The sequence below is a fragment of the Halichoerus grypus genome, chromosome 6, assembly GCF_964656455.1.
Source record: "Halichoerus grypus chromosome 6, mHalGry1.hap1.1, whole genome shotgun sequence".
Classification (NCBI taxonomy): domain Eukaryota; kingdom Metazoa; phylum Chordata; class Mammalia; order Carnivora; family Phocidae; genus Halichoerus; species Halichoerus grypus.
Window position 1 is genome coordinate 162,240,358 of NC_135717.1, and position 20,275 is coordinate 162,260,632.

Genomic DNA, 20,275 nt, shown 5'->3' on the forward strand with positions numbered 1-20,275 from the left:
TAATATTTTCACAAACACCCTGTCCCTCTGTGATTATATCTTATCCCGTTCCCTCCGAGGAAACCATTGTCTTGAATTTTACGCTTACCATTCCCTCGTTTTTCTTTTTAGTTTACCGGATATGGATGAATCTATAAACCATTCATTGTTTAGTTATATATGTTCTTGAAGTTTATATTAATGAAGTAATACTTCATGTATTTTTTACTTGCTTTTTTTTTAAACTCAGAATTTTGTATTTGAACATGTTGGGATGAATAGCTGTCCTTCATTCATTTTCATTGCTGTGTTGCTTTCCTGTGGATGGACCTTTGAGAGGTTTTCAGTTGTGTTACATTATAAACAAAGTTGCTGTTCTTGCATGTTTCTTGGTGTAATCGCGCAAGAGTTTTTCTGAGGTGTTACGTGTCTACTGGTGGATTGCTGGGTTGTGTATTCTGTACATGTTCAGCTTTTCAAGAGGATGCCAAATTGTTTCCTACCATTGTTCTGTCAGTCAGTTTACATACCTCCCCAATGGACTAGACTTCCCATGGTTCCCTAACTGGCCAACATTGGTATTATCTGGCTTTTTCTTTTTTTGGTGGGAGGTAAATGATTTTATTTGTAGTGTTTATTTCCCTGATTGTTGGCGATGGTGTCTTTTTAAAGTGTTTATTAACTGTGTTTTTTCTTTTGTGAAAAATGAGTTCTTTTGTTCAGTTTTATCTATTAAATTATTTGCCATTAAAAATGTTCCTTTTTTTTTTTTTTCTGAGTACTAAACCCTTGTGTATGGCAAATCTTTTCTCATACTTTGGCTTGCTTTTTTATTTTTTTAATAGTGGCTTTTGATGAACAGAAATTCTTAAATTTTAATATAGTTGAATTTACCAATCTTATCCTATATCACAGTGCTTTTGGATCTCATTTACAAATTCCTTACCTAACCCAAGGTCCTCAAGATAGTCTATAATTTGCCTAAAAGTTTTAAGTTGATTTTCACAACATTACTTGTGGTTCTTTTTAGGCAATAGAGCATATGTTCTACAGAAGAAGCATGGTTGTGGCTGATTCGGTCTCACATATAACACAGCACCTTCAACATCAGGCTCTTAATTCTATTTCTGTGGCAAAGGTATGAAGTTTATTATGTATTCAGCATAATTATCTTTTCAGTTTGCTCTCCTGTTGTTTTATATGTGTTTTTTTAGTTTAGTCTGTTTACTCCATACCTTCAAGTGTAATAATTCTTGGTCCTTTTTCTCCATGGTATTTTATGATTGTTATTTAGAGCGATCAGGGTTATCTTAACTCTGAACTTGCAGCATGGAATACATTAACACTCCTCTATTAAAAAATTACATTTTGTGGCTCAGTCTGTTAAGTGTCTGTCTTCGGCTCAAGTCATGATCCCAGGGTCCTGGGATCGAGCCCTGCATTGGGCTTCAGCGGGGAGTCTACTTCTCCCTCTCCCTCTACTGCTTACCCTGCTTGTGCTCTCTCTCTCTCTCTCTCAAGTAAATAAATAAAATCTTTTTTAAAAAATGACATTGTGTGTAGTTTTAAAATATACCTCTTCTTTAAAGAAATAATGTCCTTATTAAATTAATATAGAAATTTTAGAATGTGGCCTCTGCTGTTATCTTGAACTGCCTCTCAAAAAGCCTAATATGGAAATTTAAAAACATGCTTAATACATTTGCTGTCCTTGACAGCATTCAATGGTAATGTTATAGAAGTAAAGCACATAACATCAGAAAAAGCTGAACAGGGAAAGCATTTGTCTAAGCTCTCTTAAATTGAATCGTGGAAAAGATTACCCTGAAGTTTTTCTTTTGAGTCTTTTGTTATTGATTCAAGAATGAAACTGTTATTTCTTGTTTTTTCTCCTTTTATCTTTTAGAAAAGAGTAATTTCTGACAAAAAATATAGCGAACAGCGTCTTGATGTGCTCTCTGCTCTAGTTTTGGCTGAAAACACTCTAAATGGACCAAGCACAAGGCAACGACGACTTATTGTTTCTTTGGCACTAAGTGTTGGCACACAAATGGTAAGTGTATTGCTATTATGGAGGGAGAATGAGATCTGAGATTTCACATTTTACTTGTTATTGACCTAAGAAATCTGTCCTTACTTTGCAACTTCTCTGTCATTCTTTCCCCTTCCTGAAAGAAAACATTTAAAGATGAAGAACTCTTTCCACTGCAAGTAGTCATGAAAAAGCTGGATCTTATCAGTGAGCTTAGAGAAAGGTAAGTAGGGATATGTAATGATACTCAAAAGGTAAGGTAATAGAAACATCAATTTTCTGTTTAGCATAGCAAGAGAAGAAATATAACCTAGATAGACCATTAGTTCCTCCTTGTCACTCCTTTAGCATGACCAAAATGAGACTGTGACTAGGGATCATATTTCTTTAGTTTTGCTTCTACAGTAAGGAGGTGGCTTCTGGAAGAACTCCCATGAGAATGTGATACCACCCCTAGAGCATCTGCTAGACCCTGATGCCTATTGGGTTTACTGTCATTGTCCACTAGCATAGTGGACTTTTAAAATTGCTGCTTTAAAACAAGGTTTCATCTATTTGTGAGAGACTTAGAGAGTCATGTCACATGTCACATTCTGTAATTTTATTTTGATACATGAATTGGAATTCACTTAAATGAATTAGTTTTTGGAAGCCCCTTGTGACTTTATTATTTTCTTTTTATTGAGGAAGTAATACGTTTCTTGAAGGGAAAATGGGTCTTCTGAATTTTAATTCCCAGGTGAATTAAGGTTACAGCACAGTTTTCATTTAAAGCTTAATGTTTGAAACTTTAACGTTTTAACTCATTTAAAACTTACTGTTTTTTGTTCTGAGAACTTGAGACTTTTGTAGTTAGTAGCATTTAACTTTCTATCTTTGGAAGAAATAGTGAGCCTGCTTCATTACAAGATACTTAATGATCATTTTTTTGCCACAGAATGGTGTGAAATGGTCACTTGGCAAAGATTATAGACAGGTTAAGTGTAACTGGGTTTCTGATTTTGTTTTTGTTTTTGTTTTTTTTGTCACTTTTTTTAAAAGGTTCTGTTTTTCAACTTTGAGACAGGTAAAATGGTGCATATGATACAAGTATTATAAGTTCAGTCATACCAAATAATATTGAAAATTTTAACTATTTAAAAGTTATATCATTTTTCAAGTATGCTTTAGAACTAAAGCATATATGCAGAATTCTGACAATATCAGATATTGGAATGTTTTGTTATCCTTGTTCAATCTGAAAAATACTTACCTTTTGGCTTTTCTGTACTGATTTTGGGTTATGTGATACAGGGAATAAAAAATGGGTAAGACTGAGCTCTTACCAGTATGGTATAGAATGTTGTTCCTTTCATTATTTTTGGGGTGGGGGGGTACTTGAGTTTTGCTACCACTAATTACTACTTTACATTGTAGAGTCCAAACACAATGTGACTGTTGTTTTTTATACTGGCATCGAGCTGTCTTCCCAATTTATTTAGATGATGTATATGAAAATGCTGTTGATGCAGCCAGATTACATGTAAGTGAAGAATAATGTAAAAAATAATCCATCATTTTTAGTCACCATACAAACCATCCTAATTAGTTTTAAATACAATCATTTGACTTAATAAATCATTTTAAAATTGACTGCTAATGTTTTTACAATGCTGTGCATATTTAATAAGCAGTTAGTTTAGTTAAATTTGATATTAATGTTAATGAATTAACTTTTTTACTCATATTCCTATCATTCTCATTTCACTTGATTTTAGTTTATGTCACAGTAGTCTGACATTTACTTGTCAGCAAGGTCTGTGTTACTCAGCTCTGTTTCCTTACGGAAATAAGTATTTGAATGCTCAAGACAAGAAAGGATAAGTAAATGTGAATTTTTTTTTTTGATTTAAAGTATCTGCTTTAGAGAATAAAATCTGGCTCTTCTTATTTAGGAAAGTAAGACAGACGTGTTAAAAACACTCTTCAAATTGAGATTTTGTCTTTAAGGATAGATAATTAACCTTTGTGATAGTCCTTTTTTTTCCCTTTATATTTCTTAATTAGAGCTCTGGTTTTTTGAAATTCATGAACATTCTAATTTTCTTCTTAGTACATGTTCAGTGCTTTACGGGACTGTGTACCTGCTATGATGCATGCAAGGCATTTAGAGTCCTATGAAATACTTCTGGATTGCTATGACAAAGAAATTATGGAAATTTTAAATGAGGTAATATATTCGAGATTGCATTCCAAATACATGTTTTAAGCTTTTCAATATTTGGAAAAACTTTCTGGATTGAAGCAGGCTTTCATTTACATATGTGTTATATATTCATATTCATATGTCATAATATAAATTTATGAATCACTGTCTAGAACAAAGGATTTCTTTTTAGTTATACTATCACTATTGTGCTAAATTGGTCTTTAATTCCTAATTTTTTAAAAAATATTTTTTATGTATTTTTTTGAGAGAGAGAGAGAGCACACAAGCAGGGGATGGAGAGGGACAAGCAGACTCCACACTGAGTGCGGAGCCCAAGGCAGGGTTCAATCTCAAGACCCTGAGATCACCACCAGAGCCAAAATCAAGAGTTGATGCTCAACTGACAGCCACCTAGGTGCCCCTAATTCCCATTTTTTATATAGAAATTCAGACTAGGAATTTGGAAAATTTTTTTCACTTTAATAAATAGTAGATTTGAATTTAAAGTTCTGTTTTTTAGAAGACTGCAAATGCAAAATTGGTTTGAAAATAGAGTGCTGCTAATGGTAATGCAGTTACTGCAACTTAACTACCGATATTTTATTGAATTATTTGGCGCGTCACTGACTAAAATTTTCTGTTTATTTAAATTTTCTAAATTTAAAAGACTTACTTGTGTAACAAATAATTCAAATGCAGTGTAATATATACCTTCTTGTTTTAATGGAATGCATATTATAAACACTGATATCTTTAAATTTTCATCTAGCAATGTTATATGGAGGGAGAGATTAAAAATGAGTAAACTTCACAATATAAACGATATTCAGGTTTGATAAAATTGTGAAAAATTTTATATAATTTCTTGTATTAACTGTTTTTATATGTATTTTATAATAACATACATGTCTGACCAGTATTTAGAACTTAATGGTAGACCAGAGAAGATGATTAATTTCATTACCTTTAGTGCAATGAATTTTGTGATTTTTTAAAAAAATGATTATTATAATAAGGAAGTTTTTTTTAAAGATTTTATTTATTTATTAGAGAGAGAGCACGCTTGGTGGGAGGGGCAGATGGAAAGTGAGAGAGAGGATCCCAAGCAGACTCCCTGCTGAGCATGGAGCCCAACATGGCATTTGATCCCATGACCCCAAGATCATGACCCAAGCCAAAATCAAGAGTCAGATGCCCAACTGACTGAGCCATCCAGGCACCCCTATAAGGAAGCTTTTTAAAAAATTTCTTCTCTTGGGGCGCCTGGGTGGCTCAGTCATTACGCATCTGCCTTTGGCTCAGGTCATGATCCTGGGGTCCTGGGATCGAGCCCCGCATTGGGCTCCCTGCTCGGTGGAAAGCCTGCTTCTCCCTCTCCCACCGCCCCCTGCTTGTGTTCCCTCTCTCGCTGTGTCTCTCTCTGTCAAATAAATAAATCTTTGAAAAAAAAAATTTTTTTTCTTCTCTTGCTAGTTCTCAGGACCTTTCCTTCTTAGTTACTGGTTTCCATAAATGTTATACTTTATATTGTTTATTCATGTTCCTTGTAATGAACTCATCAGACATTAGCTTTTGAAGTTCTTTTCAAGGGTTTTAAGTATTAATGAAAATAAAAATTTAGAATTTATCTAACTGCTCCCTGGTCAAAAAATCATCAGTTTAGTTTATTTTGTTTTAAAGATTTTTATTTATTGGTCAGAGAGAGAGCACAAGCAGGGGGAGCTTCAGGCAGAGAAAGAAGCAGGCTCCCCACTGAGCAAGGAGCCCGATGTGGGACTTGATCCCAGGACCCAGGGATCATGACCTGAGCTGAAAGCAGACGCTTAACCGACTGAGCCACCCAGGCGTCCCCAAAAAATCGTTGGTTTAAAATGGAGAACAGGGGCGCCTGCCTGGCTCAGTCAGTGGAGTGTGTGACTCTTGATCCCGGAGTTGTGGGTTCAAGCCCCACATTTGGAGTAGAGATTACTTAAAAATAAAAAATCTTTAAAAAAAATAAAATGGAGAACAAAGTAATTTTCACTTTGCCAATAAAAATACTTTACCATAGTTTATTTAGACTTTTAAACCAGTTTGACAAATTTTTTCATCATTGCGCTGATTATAAAACTCTAATGGTCAAGCATAGATGCCTTAGAAGAACAATGCAATTGGAATATCATTTTGAAAAATTAAGATATCAATTCTTTGTGCATAGCATTTACTGGACAAATTATGCAAGGAAATAGAGAAGGATCTGCGACTTTCTGTGCACACTCATTTAAAACTGGATGACCGAAACCCTTTCAAAGTTGGCATGAAAGACCTGGCCCTTTTTTTCTCTTTGAATCCAATTCGATTTTTCAATCGTTTCATTGACATTCGAGGTGAGTGTTCTGTTTTCCTTCTTAAAGTCATATTCTGTATCTGTTTGCCCTTAACTATTAAAGAACAAAAAAACAAAACTTTGAGGGTATTTTTGTATTACTCATTTATTCTTTAATTCGTTTTTGTTTCTTCATTTTTATTTTCCTGGTACCTTATTTTATTTTATTTTATTTTATTTTTTTTTTTTAAAGATTTTTTATTTATTTATTTGAGACAGAATGAGAGAGAGAGAGAGAGCACATGAGAGGGGGGAGGGTCAGAGGGAGAAGCAGGCTCCCTGCCGAGCAGGGAGCCCAATGCGGGACTCGATCCAGGGACTCCAGGATCATGACCTGAGCCGAAGGCAGTCGCTTAACCAACTGAGCCACCCAGGCGCCCCCCTGGTACCTTATTTTAAAGGAAGAAATTTAATGTTCAAAGACAAGTTGTTTGCAAAAAGTTTCATTTCTCTTTTTTACTTTTCATGAATCAAAAATTTTTTATTTTTTATTAATTATTTTTTTGTAGCTTATGTAACTCACTACCTAGACAAGACTTTCTACAATCTAACAACAGTGGCTCTTCATGACTGGGCCACTTACAGCGAAATGAGAAATTTAGCTACCCAGCGTTATGGATTGGTTATGACAGAGGCTCATCTTCCTAGTCAGACTTTGGAACAGGTATAGTATAAAGTGTTTTTAACATAGTGTGTTTATAGCATAACAGAGTTTCTCTAAGCAGTCTTTTTTTTTCTTTTTACTTTATTTAGCATGTGTTTATATCTCAAAATATTTGCTATAAAAACTACATGCTTGACAAGAATAAAAAATTAGATGGTGTTAATTTGCTTTATGAATAATTTACCACAGGCTTCCTGTTTACACTCTGCCTTTTGTTGAACATCTGAAATCTACATAGATTTAGATACAGTGTTTCAGAAACATTGGGATTGTGAGGTGACTTGTGCAGAATTGTAAAAAGTTTAGTTAAGATCACAGTTAAGGATTTTAAACCTAGATATAACATAGGCTTTAATGTCTTAGGAAAAAATGGTTAAATATATATGATTATAAATTTATTCTTAAAATGACGAGTGCCTACAAGCATTTGGCTTTGCTAATTCAGTGAGCTAATTTACAATATGGTAGTATCTCATGAGTGCAAAAGTTAAAGTTTCCAGTTAATTTGCATGTATCTTTTCTAAGAAAAACCAAAAATAGTATTTATCAAAAAACATTTATTCAGTTCCAAAATTTGAGGATCATAATTTTTCCTCCATCCTTTTGCATTTCTAGGATCAGTTTGTATATCCTTTCATTCATTTATACATTTAGTATTTACTGAAAAGATGCCAGGCACTGAACTATGTTTTGGGACATTAAAAACAAAACAAAACAAAACAAAAACAATTTCAGCTCATGTACTTATAACCTAGTAGGAGAAAAAGTAAGTAAACAGATTTTTAGGTTGAAACATGAGAAAAACGATAATAAAAACTTTAATGGGTGTTGTGATGCTCCTTTGAGCCCCAGTTAGAAAAGCTGTGGGACAATTTATATGATGCCATTAGACATTAGAGTAATAACTGAAGAATGAAGGATTCTTCATAGGTAACTTGTATGTTAAAGGTGGTCTAGTGTAATATAAAGAACCTTGCACAGTGCCTGAAAAACAGTATGTATTTTATAAATATCACCACATATCCTGACTACCTTTTAGAATCTGGCCATTAGTTTATTTAGTAAAACATATACAGAAGATCTTGGGAAGACAAACAAATATTCTCAAGAATGGTGGGGAAATGATTGAGTCATGAATCTCTGAAATTTTAAACATAACTCTTCTTGTCTTTACAAAAGGGATAAGAGAACAAGCAGCCACGTTTCCCGAAGGAGATAGTCCTGATTATAGCAGTTAGAGGGCTCCTTAGCCTTTGGTCATACCTTTTGTATAGTTGTTTTTTAAAGTAATTTAAAAATATTGGTAGTAAGTCACTATATTGATACAGGCCTATCTTCAATAATAATAGAACTTTGTGGGTTGTTTTGTAGGGCCTGGATGTTTTGGAAATTATGAGAAATATTCATATATTTGTGTCTCGATACCTCTATAATCTCAACAATCAGGTGAGTAGGTTTTAAAATACTTTTTAAATGTGGGTGGATGTATAGTAGGAAGTCTGAGAGGCAGAGTTGATTCTCATTAGTGAAAACTAGTGAAATAAAGTGGAATATAATTGTTTAGAGATCATCTTTTTATTCCTTTGCTTTGATTATATTATCTTCTTGAATGACTTTCCAATTAAATTATCTTTAATAAAATAGATTGTAAAATTTTCTTTGTATAACTGACCAGTGTTGCTATGGATTGTGTTGTTACTTAGCATAAGTTTGTTTCGTTGCAGATTTTTATTGAACGAACAAGCAATAACAAACATTTGAACACTATTAATATTCGGCATATTGCTAATTCAATTCGAACACATGGCACAGGAATCATGAATACAACAGTAAGAACTTTTTTGGGGGGGTTTGGGTGGGTAATAGACTCCTGTTTAATTTGGTAGTTTGGCAAATAGTTTTCTCATAGAATATTCTGGTAAACATATACTACTGCTTGTTTATATTATACCTGAGTTTCCATCTTCTGGTTGGTGTAATTAAAATGTCGGGGGGGCACCTGGCTGGCTTAGTTGCTGGAGCATGTGACTCTTGGTCTTGGGGTTGTGAGTTTGAACCCCATGCTGGCTGTAGAGATTACTTAAAAATAAAATCGTAAAAAAAAAAGGCACTAAAATTGTGTTGGATGTGATGGAAGCTCAGTGATACAAAGGCATTTTTGAATATCTTACCATCTCAGGATCATCATTATAAACAGCATTGGAGATTTGAGCACATTGACATAAATATATGTATCTGTGTGGATTGTCTGATATTCTTTGAAAGTTGCTTTTGCAAGCAAATCATTGATAGCAGTTTATTTAACATCAGTCATGCTCTTTTTTGGGGGGGAACTTAATAATTATTTGATATCCATAAAAGTAGAAATTTTCTAAAAATATTTTGAATTTTAGAAGTGGGCCTTCTATCACTTGAGAGACTCACTTGAATTTGTATGCTATTTTTTCTTCTGCGGACAAGAGAAGTCTTTGAATTTACCTGCTTTTCAGGATACACTTAACTTCTCCTTGAGGAAGAGTATGAATGCTTAAATAGTAAACTATTATTAAGCATATTTGAAAGTAAGGGAATAAGAAGGAGTTATGTAACTGGAAATTACATAGGGATCATTTTAATATTCGGTGGGGAAGCCATTAAAGTATTTGAGCTGATAGGAGATGTGATTGGAGTTCTGTTTTAGTGGTTACCAATATAGAAATGAGACAGAGTTTATAACTTAAAATAAGGAGTCACCTGGTAGAGGTCATGTCTGAACTTTTCAGGATAAATAAACTCTTCTTTGACCTCATCTGTTAGATACTCACTCATTCATGTAATAGATATAATTGTGTGTGTATTTTACCTGAGGCACGGTGCTGGGCACTGTGGTGAGAAAAACAGTTTGTGCTCTCATGGTGATTATACTCTAGCATGGGATACAGTCATTTATCAGTTGATCACACTAGTGAATGTACATTCCTGATGTCTGGTGATGACTGAGTATAGAAGAGACAAGATCAGAGACTGGCAGTTACCCATTATTAAGAGTGGGAAGGATAAAGAAGAGACTATTTCTGCTAACACAACTACTAGTAAGGAGATCAAGAAAAAGCAGTGTTTGAGGATCATAGGGGAAGGGAGGGAAAAATGAAACAAGACGAAATCAGAGGGAGACAAACCATAAGAGATGCTTGACCATAGGAAACAAACTGAGGGTTGCTGGAGGGGAGGGGGGTGGGGGGATGGGGTAACTGGGTGATGGACATTAAGGAGGCACTGATGTAAGGAGCACATGATGTAAGGAGCACTGGGTATTATATAAGACTGATGAATCACTGAGCTCTGCCTCTGAAACTAATAATACGCTATACGTTAATTGAATTTAAATTAAAAAATAATAAATGAAAAGCAGTGTTTAAGCCACAAGAAAAGTTATGAGAAAGCACCCATTTCTAAAACTGGGTAAATGAAGACTGTTAAAAAAAATGGCATATATTTGCCAAAACAGTAGTTTTTGAGGGTGGAGGAGACGAAGACTAGTACAGGGCTTTCATCCTCTAGGGCTTCCATCCTCTACGTTATTATGGCTTTAATCTCAGCTCAAATTCAACTTTTTCAGGGTTTTCTGAGTCTAGGTCAGGGCCTTTTATTATTCATTCTCAAAGCACTGGCACTTCTCATTGTATGAATTATTGCAGTTGAGATTTAATAATTTATTTAACATATAATTGTTTAAAATGTCTGTCACTCCTGCTAGAATATAGACTACATGATGACAAGCACCATGTCTAGCATGAGAGCAGATAGACCGTTCCTTGCACATAAGAGGTGCTCAAAATATTCCTGGATAAATAATTGAATGTCTTCCTTCAGGAAAGTTAAAGAGCACCATGTTTCTTACTTCAGTATCATTCTAGACATGTAGATTAGTAAAAAGTAGTCTTGCAGATGGAGGATCAGAAACTTCTGATTGTGGTTTATTACTTAAAAACTAGAGTGTTGAATCTGGTTTTTTGATTCTCACTATAACTCTTACTTCTATTAGGAAAATATTTTCCTTTTTTTTCCTTTTTTCCCTTTTGTGTAGTTAAAATATTTAAAGGGAGCTTATAGAAGTTTCTGTAAACTTGAGCAATAAAACTTCATTTATTATGTCCAGTGTGAATTAGACTTTATAAATATTAGACTTTATGAAAACTCATATAAATTAGAGTTTATAGATAACTGTTATTCAGTCACATTGATTTTAGATTAATTTTTATATTAACTGTCCAGTTTTTTGTATTTTAATTTTATAGGTTAATTTCACCTACCAGTTTTTGAAAAAGAAGTTCTATATATTCAGCCAATTTATGTATGATGAACATATCAAATCTCGATTGATTAAAGATATTCGGTTTTTCAGGGAAGTCAAGGACCAAAATGATCATAAGGTATTTTCACATATTCTTTTTAAGGTAGTTTGACTGAACTGTTGAGTGTATAGCAGATGTTTATGCTGAAGTTCATTATGAGACTCTGTAGTGGAGTTTTCATTTTTTTTTTTTTTTTTTTAGGTATTTTTCACAATAATGTCTCCTAGATCTGGCCTCCAAGTTTCTTGTATTTCCCCTTATAATATCTTACTCTTTGCATTCTCTGTAGGCCACAGTGTAAGGATCAGTATAGCCGGGTGTTACTTTTCTTTATTTATTTTAAATAACACAGAAGCAAAACATGCTTACTTTGCAACATTTAAACAATATAGAGTGCATAAACTAAATGATCTCCCTCATTTCTCTTCCTCCCAATTCCATCTCTGGAGGCAGTTGCTGTTAACATTCTGATGTGATGCTTCTAGATGTCTGTGTGATAAACATATCTATTTGCACCTACATATACTGCTTTTTTTCCTAACAAAAATGGTGTAATAATACACACATTATTTTACAGTATACTTATCACAGTTCTCTACATATAGATCTGCCTCATTCTTTTTAACAGTTGATAGTAAAGATGTATACTACACCTTATTTAACCTTCTCCAGCTGACAGATATTTAGGTTTTTCTGATTTTTTAGTGTTATTAACAGTACTGCAGGTAACATCCTTTACATACTTATCTCTGTTAATTTGGAGACTATTAAAATTCTGAAAGGTGAATTGCTTGAAGAGAAATTTCTAGGGCACAAAATATGAATATTTAAAATTGTGATACATGTTGCTATACACCCTAAAAACACTGTACCAATTGATATTCCCATCCGTAATTTATAAGAATGCTGTTTTCCCTTCACCCTCTGGACTGAGTTTTGTAATAATGAAGAGAAATCTAAGTGGTACTAGTATAGAGGCCTGTAGCCGTGTGGATAGAGAACCAACATGATTATTAGGTGGGTTTTATATTTGATTTGCAGCATACATTCCTAGTAAGATAACTAATAAAATTATAGATTATAGTTATCAGAGAATTTAATTATCTCCTTTTTATTGGAATAAATTATTTATATTCAGAGAAATAATCATTCTCTTGTTTGTAAGAATTGTGTCCATTTGCTATTAATATAAAAAGTAATTTCCTAACTCTTTTAATCAGCTGAGACGTGAAAAATCATTTTTTATTGGTGCAATTAGAAATTTTAGCTCAGCTAATGTGTATTATTTGGGAAGGAGTATGTTTATATATATAATACCTATTCAACCCACCGGAACTTGGTTGGACATCTCTGAAGAAATGTTTCTAGGAGGAATTGGTTTGTCTATCTAATAGAGTAGTTGGATGTCGGGAGACTAATAATGGTGGTGGAAAACTTAAATTTGGTGACTTTAATAATTATTTTCCTTAGCTATGGCAAAAAGAAATTTAATTTATATTGACCTTGAACATTGGTAGTTTTTGTGCTATAAATTTTATTAGATTTGAGTGGTTTTTTTAAGGACAATGACAAAATTAGGAAGGCAAGTAGTATTAGCATGGTTGATTTTATAGGCATTTTATGCTTTAGGGGTCTTTATTAATAAAGGTAGTCTTTAAATTATCTCTTTAGTATCCTTTTGAAAGAGCAGAAAAATTCAACCGTGGCATCAGAAAACTTGGAATTACCCCAGAGGGACAAAGCTACCTTGATCAGTTCAGGCAACTCATCAGCCAGATTGGTAAGTTTTATTATAAAAGAGTTGGGAAATAAACTACAAATTCCAAGAATCTTTCTCCTTAAATATCTCATATAAATAACTCAGTATCTGAGTGCCTGAGATTGATTTTATTCCACTAGAGTAATGTTCTTACCAAAAGTTTTTCAAGTATGATTAGACTGTTGGTACAGAAATAATTGATACCCTGTGGACTAATATGTACCAAATAAAACCTCTTCAATTAAATTAAAAATATATTTAACTCATCTCAAATATCCTGCTCATAATAGTCAGCTGGTAACTATTAGGTACTTACCCTGTTCATGGCACTGCTTTGGGCTTTAGAAACTGGTTTCCTGGGCGCCTGGGTGGTTCAGTCGGTTAAGTGGCTGCCTTCGGCTCAGGTCATGATCCCAGGGTCCTGGGATTGAGTCCCGCGTCGGGCTGTCTGCTCAGCACGGAGCCTGCTTCTCCCTCTCCCTCTGCCTGTGCTCCCCCTGCTTGTGCTCGCTCTCTCTGTCAAATAAATAAAATCTTGAAAAAAAAAAAAACCAAACTAGTTCCCTGAAGTTACAGCCTAAGTGCAAAGGTATAAAATAATTTATGTGAAAAGTTAATTAATATAAGTAAATAAGTTACATTACTTACAAATAAGTTTAATTAAAGATGAAATGTTAAGTATTATAATTTTCTGTGTTATATCCTTCCATATTTGTATATAATTTCTTGAGTTGTCCTGCCTCACAGATAGAACTTGTCTTCTGAAATGTGTTATATTATATTTAAAAGCAAGAACTACATTTAGTAATCAGAGATTAACAAAGCTGTACTTATTTGAGCTTTCCACACACATTATTTCTGGTAATGTCCTCACAAAAACCCTATGTGAGAGGCATGTAATCATCATTTTAAAGATGAAAAAAGAGAAACTCAGAGAAATAGTGTTGCTAGACTTAAACCGGGTTTTTTGACTTAAGTCTAAAGGTATTTTATATTTTTCACAGTTGTAGACTCCCAAGCAGTTAGTAAATTCTTATTGACTACAATTTGGTAAAATTTTACTTCCTGAGATTCATTCATTTATCAAACATTTACCAGGAATCTGTTGTACCAAATACTCTTCTAGATGCTGAGAAAAGAGATAGCCTTCATTCTCGAGGGGCTTTAAATTTACTAGTGGGGAAGATATTGGAAGAATTTAGTTCTGGAGTAAAGTCACTGAACACTAGCTTAAGCTTTATAAATTAATTGGTTTACATATTAGACATTTCTATTATGTTATTAGTACAAGAACTTAGAGAATTTTACATTTGACTTTTTAAATTTTAAACAATTTAATAATGAGGTATTGTCCCACAAGTACAGTTTTCTTTGTAGAGACATTTGATGTCATATTAGATTGTAAACTTCTGGAGCAATAGATCTTAAAACCCTTTTTGAGAATCTCATGAAAACTCTGGATTGGTTTCCTCCAGAACCATATACTATACATACAGTTTTGCATGTTATTATACCAGAGTTCAGGTGCTTAAAGTTAGAGTCCATGGACCTCAGATTAAGAGCTGTTTTTCTAAAGCATTGTTGCTTAAAACCTCATTTATTTGCATACCAATGTCAGAGGTTTTTTTTCCCCACGTGTGAGTACTGCTTGCCCTATTACTTAATGTTTTTATATTTTTTAAGGTATAATTTTGTCTTATGAAATAATCTTTAATTATGAGCTTACTATGCTAGTCATTTTCCCCCAGTACACATCAAAATACACATATTCCCCCCCAATACACAAAAAATAGTGTCACCTCAGTTGCCACCAGGATGCATTCAACATTTGGTGAATATTATCCTTTTCACTTTGTTCCAGGATTTTATTCTTTATTCTCTTCTTAGAAAATATAAATTCTCAATCTCCTTATAAAGCATAGTAATGTGTTTTTGAGTCTCTTAAATATCTTGAGAAAAAGAGTAAGAAATCTGAGAGTTGGGAGCAAAAGGAAAAGTCCTTTTGTCTAATAACCTGCCTGCTGACATAATCACCACAACCACTAACATTTATTGAGCATTTACTATGTGCCAAAGCTTTTCTGAGTGCTTTATTGGTTCTAATTCATATAAAACTCATAGTGCTATGGGTATTACTACTCATTCATTCTACAGGTATTTATTGAGGACAACAAGGCACTAAACAAAATCTCTGCCCTGTAGAGCTTAATGAAACAGATGAGACTGAGATACAAACTTTATAACTTGACCTAGATTTTTTTGCTAAAAAGTGGCGGAGTCCATTGAACCCAAGAAGTCTCGCTTCAGAGGGTTCCTCCTAACTGTTGCTCTATACTTGCCTCTCACTAGCACATTTTGATCTGCCAGACATTGTTCTGCCAATTGTAGGAAAACAATGAAACCAGGTGTTTTATTTTTCTAAGATAGGTATTATCTTCTGCATCTTAGAAGATGTATCTCTCATATTGGGATAAGCCTAAAATAGATACAGTAATACTTACTTTGAGAGTTGCTAAAAAAATTAGGTGAGATAGTGTATGTAAAGCATATATTACTGTAATGATTGTGAAATATTAACTGCTTCTTACCTTTTTGTCCGTTCTTTCTCCCAACTAATTTCAGTTCATTTGAGCAATACACAGGTGACTCTTGAACAACATGTGTTTGAATTGTGCAAGTCCTCTTATATGCAGATTTATTTGGATGAATACAGTACAGTACTGTAAATGTGTTTTCTCTTATGATTTTCTTAACATTTTCTTTTCTCTAGCTTTATTGTAAGGACACAGTATATAATACACGTAACATACAAAAAATGTGTTAATTGACTATGTCACTAGTTAAGGCTTCCGGTTAATAGTAGGCTATTAGTAGTTAAGTTTTGGGGGAGTCAGAAATTATATGCAGATTTTCAGCTGTGCGGATATGGGGGGGTTTGGTGCCCCTAACTCCCATGTTGTTCAAGGGTCAACTGTACTATTGAATTCCTACTATGTGCCAGGATATGTTGGCTCTAGGGATGGAGCAGTGAGAACAGAAGCTGTGTCATGGATTTTGCATGCCAGTTGGGGGAGACACAAATAAAAAGATACAGAATATGTCAGTGTCACGTGTTGGGTAAGGAGATGTAATGGTTTTGGGCAGTGCTGTTCGGTGATGTTCAGGGAAAGCTCTAAGGAGGTGACATTTGAGCACAGACCTAAATAACATCAGGGAATAAGCCATGTGCATATTCAGGGAAAGAGCATATCAGAGAGAGGTGGCAGTAAGTGCCAAAGTCCTGAGTCTGTTTATTATTTTTGGGAAATAGGGGCCGGAATGGAGGAGTTAGTAAAGTCCTGAGTGGTAGGGCAGGATATCAGAACAGTAGCAAGGGGCAGGATCACACGGGGCTTTGTTGACCACATAAGAGATTTGGATCTTACTGAGATGGAACGCCATTGTAGAGTTTTCAGAAAAGGAAAGGATATGTTCCAACTTAGTTTGAAAAGAACCATCAGCACTGCTGCTATGTAGATACAAGATTGGGAGGCAGGATGCTGAAGGTGGAAGGAGGGAAATCAGGAGGTCTTTACATATTGCAGATATGTTGGTTTGGTATAGGGTCATAGCTGTGAACAGGAAAAGTGGTGGGATTCTGGCTACATTCTGAAGGTAGAGCTAGTACAATTTGCCCATTGATTAGATGTTAAGTATGAAAGAAAGAAAGGAGTCAGGGATGACTTCAAGACATTTTGCCTGAGCAGTTGAAAGGATGGAAATGTCAGTTTCTTTGAGATAGGAAATATAACAGGGTGAAGATCTTGAGTTTGACTTGAACATATTAAATTAAAAATTTTTCTTAGTCATGAAGGCATAGGCATTGGATTAAAAAACCGGGAGGAGTAATCCAGGCTGGAGGTATAATTTGGAGGCGTCAAGTAAAGATTTCTTGATGTCATTTCCAATGGCATGTGTGGGGCTGGCGAGGGGAGGAAAGAGAGAGGGAGGCACTCGATGTGATAATGAAGAAATTATTGACTATGTTTTTTAAAAATGTAGTCATTTAATGAAATTGTTTATCAAATGTCAGTCACATTTATTTTTTGATACAGCTGTGTATAAGTATATATATTTATATTTTAGGCACACTAATATGTAAGTTTTACTCTTATGGAGCAAGAACTAAAGTAAAACAGAAAAGAATCCTTTGGTACTGAAGAGTGGTGAAACCTGGTGATTGACTGCTGTATATGACTGTATTCCTGACTGCTGGAGTTTAGAATTATTTGTATAAACATCTGATGTGTGTGTGTGTGTCATTTTTAAGGTAACGCTATGGGCTACATACGGATGATCAGATCCGGCGGCCTCCACTGCAGCAGCAGCGCCATCAGGTACGGCTGCGGACGCCGCGTTTGCCTGGCTGATGCCATTTAAAAATTGTATGTCATTTAAATTTATCTTTATTGTAGTTGATATTGTAGACAAGTTTTTTCTTATTGCTATATTTTGAGATAAAATATGGAAGAAAACCGTTAATTCTACTGGTTAAATTTTTTTTCTTGAATTTTAACAGTGTAGCAGATATTTGAAAATCTTTATTTCTCTTAAAGTTATGGTTAACCTATCAGTACAGTTTGAATGGTTCTAAAGATTACATGACTTTAAGGATTAGAATTTGATTATTCATATCTAAAAGATAATTTTAGAATTTAATTGGTTATATTAATAATAGAACTGAAATGCAAAGTTCTTTCCAAATATATAGTTGAAAAATTTAGCCTTACAATACCACTTTCATATCTATGTCAGTTGTGCATATTTAATAAAATTATTTCCCAATTCTTAGATTTGTGCCTGATCTTGAAGATATTGTAAATTTTGAAGAACTAGTAAAAGAAGAAGGTCTTGCAGAAGAAACATTAAAAGCAGCAAGGTAATCTAATTTTGAAATAATCTAAATTTGGAGACTTAAAAAGTATATGTTTATAATAAAATCATTTTAAAGGGAAGATTAGAGGGGCGCCTGGGTGGCTGAGTCGGTTAAGTGGCTGCCTTCTGCTCAGGTCATGATCCCAGGGTCCTGGGATCCAGCCCCGCATCGGGCTCCCTGCTCTGCGGGAAGCCTGCTTCTCTCTCTCCCACTCCCCCTGCTTGTGTTCCCTCTCTCGCTGTGTCTCTCTCTGTCAAATAAATAAATAAAATCTTTAAAAAAATAAAGATTCTCTCTCTCCCTCTGCCCCTCCACCACTTGTGCTCTTGCATGCTCTCTTGTTCTTTCTCAAAATAAATTAATAAACTAATAATGGTAGAAATTGATTATAACACATTGAATAAAGAATTCATGAGCCCCAGTGATGGTAAGAAAGGAGCAGAGGGAAAGTTCCTTCTTTACAGAAGAATGCCAGCTAATCGATACAGAATGGATGAGAAAATCTAGGGAGAAATCACTGTTTTGCAACCACCACTCTAATGCTTGAAACCGGACAAAAATCATCAGTAAAACAGTTTTGGAGAACAGAGTATTCATTCACTATCAGAAAATTATCCCACAAATTGCTTAATAACCACAAAAGAGAACTATCTTTAGAGAGATTGATGTATTCCGCCAAACGATCAAACATAGCATCACCAGTTAACAGGACACACTGATATTATGGGGCCTCCTGATGCAATGTAATGGCAAATACCCATGTTGTGTTCTTGCCAGAAAGATTTACTCTGAATTTATTATGTGGAAACCATCTGAGACATTCAGAGTGTGGGGCATTCTATGAAACACCTGGCCTAGACTCTTAAAAAATGTCACATGTCATAAAGGACAAAAAAGGCAAGGAACTCTTCTAGATTAGGAAACTGAAGAGATCTGATGACCAAATGCAGTAGGTAATCCTTAATTTATCTTTGATGAGGAAAAAAAAAACATTTGGGGGATAATTGAGGAAATTAGAGTTTACGTACATTAGATAAAACTGTATTTTATTTTGGGGTGTAATGATATATTGTGGCTTTGTAAGAAAATGTCTTGGTTCTTAACAGATTCATATTAAAGCATTTGTGGGCTAAGTGACATGGAATCTGCCAACTTGAAATGTTTTGGGAAAAAGAAAACAAATGTGGCAGATGTTAAATGGTGAATCTAGGTGAGGGGTAAATAGGTGTCCAGTACACTATATTTTAACTTTTCAGTAGGCTTAAAATTTTTTTTAAATGAAAAGAAATGGCAAATGTGTGTGCATATTTATGAGAATAAGGCCCCAACACAAGATTTGCTTTGCAATAGTCTGTTAGGTAGCTTAGTTTTTTGCCAAATTAAAGAAGCCATGTACAGTTAATAATATATTTAAAGTCCTGTGCCCTGAAATGATTAGTTTGTGGCTTGTATGTCAAAGAAGAAAATCAGACTGTTATTCTTATTCAATGATGTCATTCATTTAAAAATTGACGACATTTAAAAAATATTTTTGAAGCAATTCCAGGAGGTCAGAGAGGTGGGATAATTGTCTTTTAAGATCCCTAGGGTAAAGCTGTCTGCTAATAGCAAGGTCCAGATCCATGCAAAGGAGTGGATGACTGACATCAAGTGAAGGAAAGTTCATGGCAGGTGAAATCAAGAAGTTGTGGAATTATGATAATGAATTGATTATCTAAATGAGCAATGAAGTCTTCCAGAATGATAGAGAACGAAAATACATATTATAGTCTGAGATAAATAAAGGTAGGGCAGTGGTTTAAAAGGAAAACTGCTTTCAGGAAGGAGGAGTTAGGTAGTGGATATAGTGGGATCACGTGAGTCTCAAAGGAGAGATTCCTACCTTTTAGTGGTGGGGGAATAATTTGAAAGTGGTGGTAGGTATGCATGATGGATGAAGGAGAAAAAGCAGCTTATGTTTCTGAACGTTAAGTGGGAAGCTAAGTTCTTGAAAAGGAGCCAGATTTCAGTTGAGGTAGGCAGGTACAGAAGAAGCATTA

General features: G+C 34.4%; 1 protein-coding gene across 7 annotated transcripts in view; it reads left to right on the top strand.

Annotated features, from left to right (window-relative positions):
- The window catches only part of WASHC4 (WASH complex subunit 4), a 67,738-nt gene that overhangs the window by 29,601 nt on the left and 17,862 nt on the right, over nucleotides 1-20,275 (top strand). For 5 of the 7 annotated variants that reach the window (XM_078076507.1, XM_078076504.1, XM_078076505.1 and 2 more), the window contains exons 16-28: nucleotides 1,010-1,117; nucleotides 1,886-2,032; nucleotides 2,155-2,234; nucleotides 3,428-3,533; nucleotides 4,104-4,220; nucleotides 6,397-6,565; nucleotides 7,074-7,228; nucleotides 8,600-8,674; nucleotides 8,953-9,057; nucleotides 11,506-11,640; nucleotides 13,234-13,342; nucleotides 17,631-17,697; nucleotides 18,153-18,239. In XM_078076507.1, coding sequence (XP_077932633.1) covers nucleotides 1,010-1,117; nucleotides 1,886-2,032; nucleotides 2,155-2,234; nucleotides 3,428-3,533; nucleotides 4,104-4,220; nucleotides 6,397-6,565; nucleotides 7,074-7,228; nucleotides 8,600-8,674; nucleotides 8,953-9,057; nucleotides 11,506-11,640; nucleotides 13,234-13,342; nucleotides 17,631-17,697; nucleotides 18,153-18,239 — 1,460 coding nt within the window. Of the gene's footprint in view, nucleotides 1-1,009; nucleotides 1,118-1,885; nucleotides 2,033-2,154; nucleotides 2,235-3,427; nucleotides 3,534-4,103; nucleotides 4,221-6,396; nucleotides 6,566-7,073; nucleotides 7,229-8,599; nucleotides 8,675-8,952; nucleotides 9,058-11,505; nucleotides 11,641-13,233; nucleotides 13,343-17,630; nucleotides 17,746-18,152; nucleotides 18,240-20,275 lie in introns of those variants that run through there. The other 2 variants (XM_078076509.1, XM_078076508.1) reach the window with 2 other exon arrangements.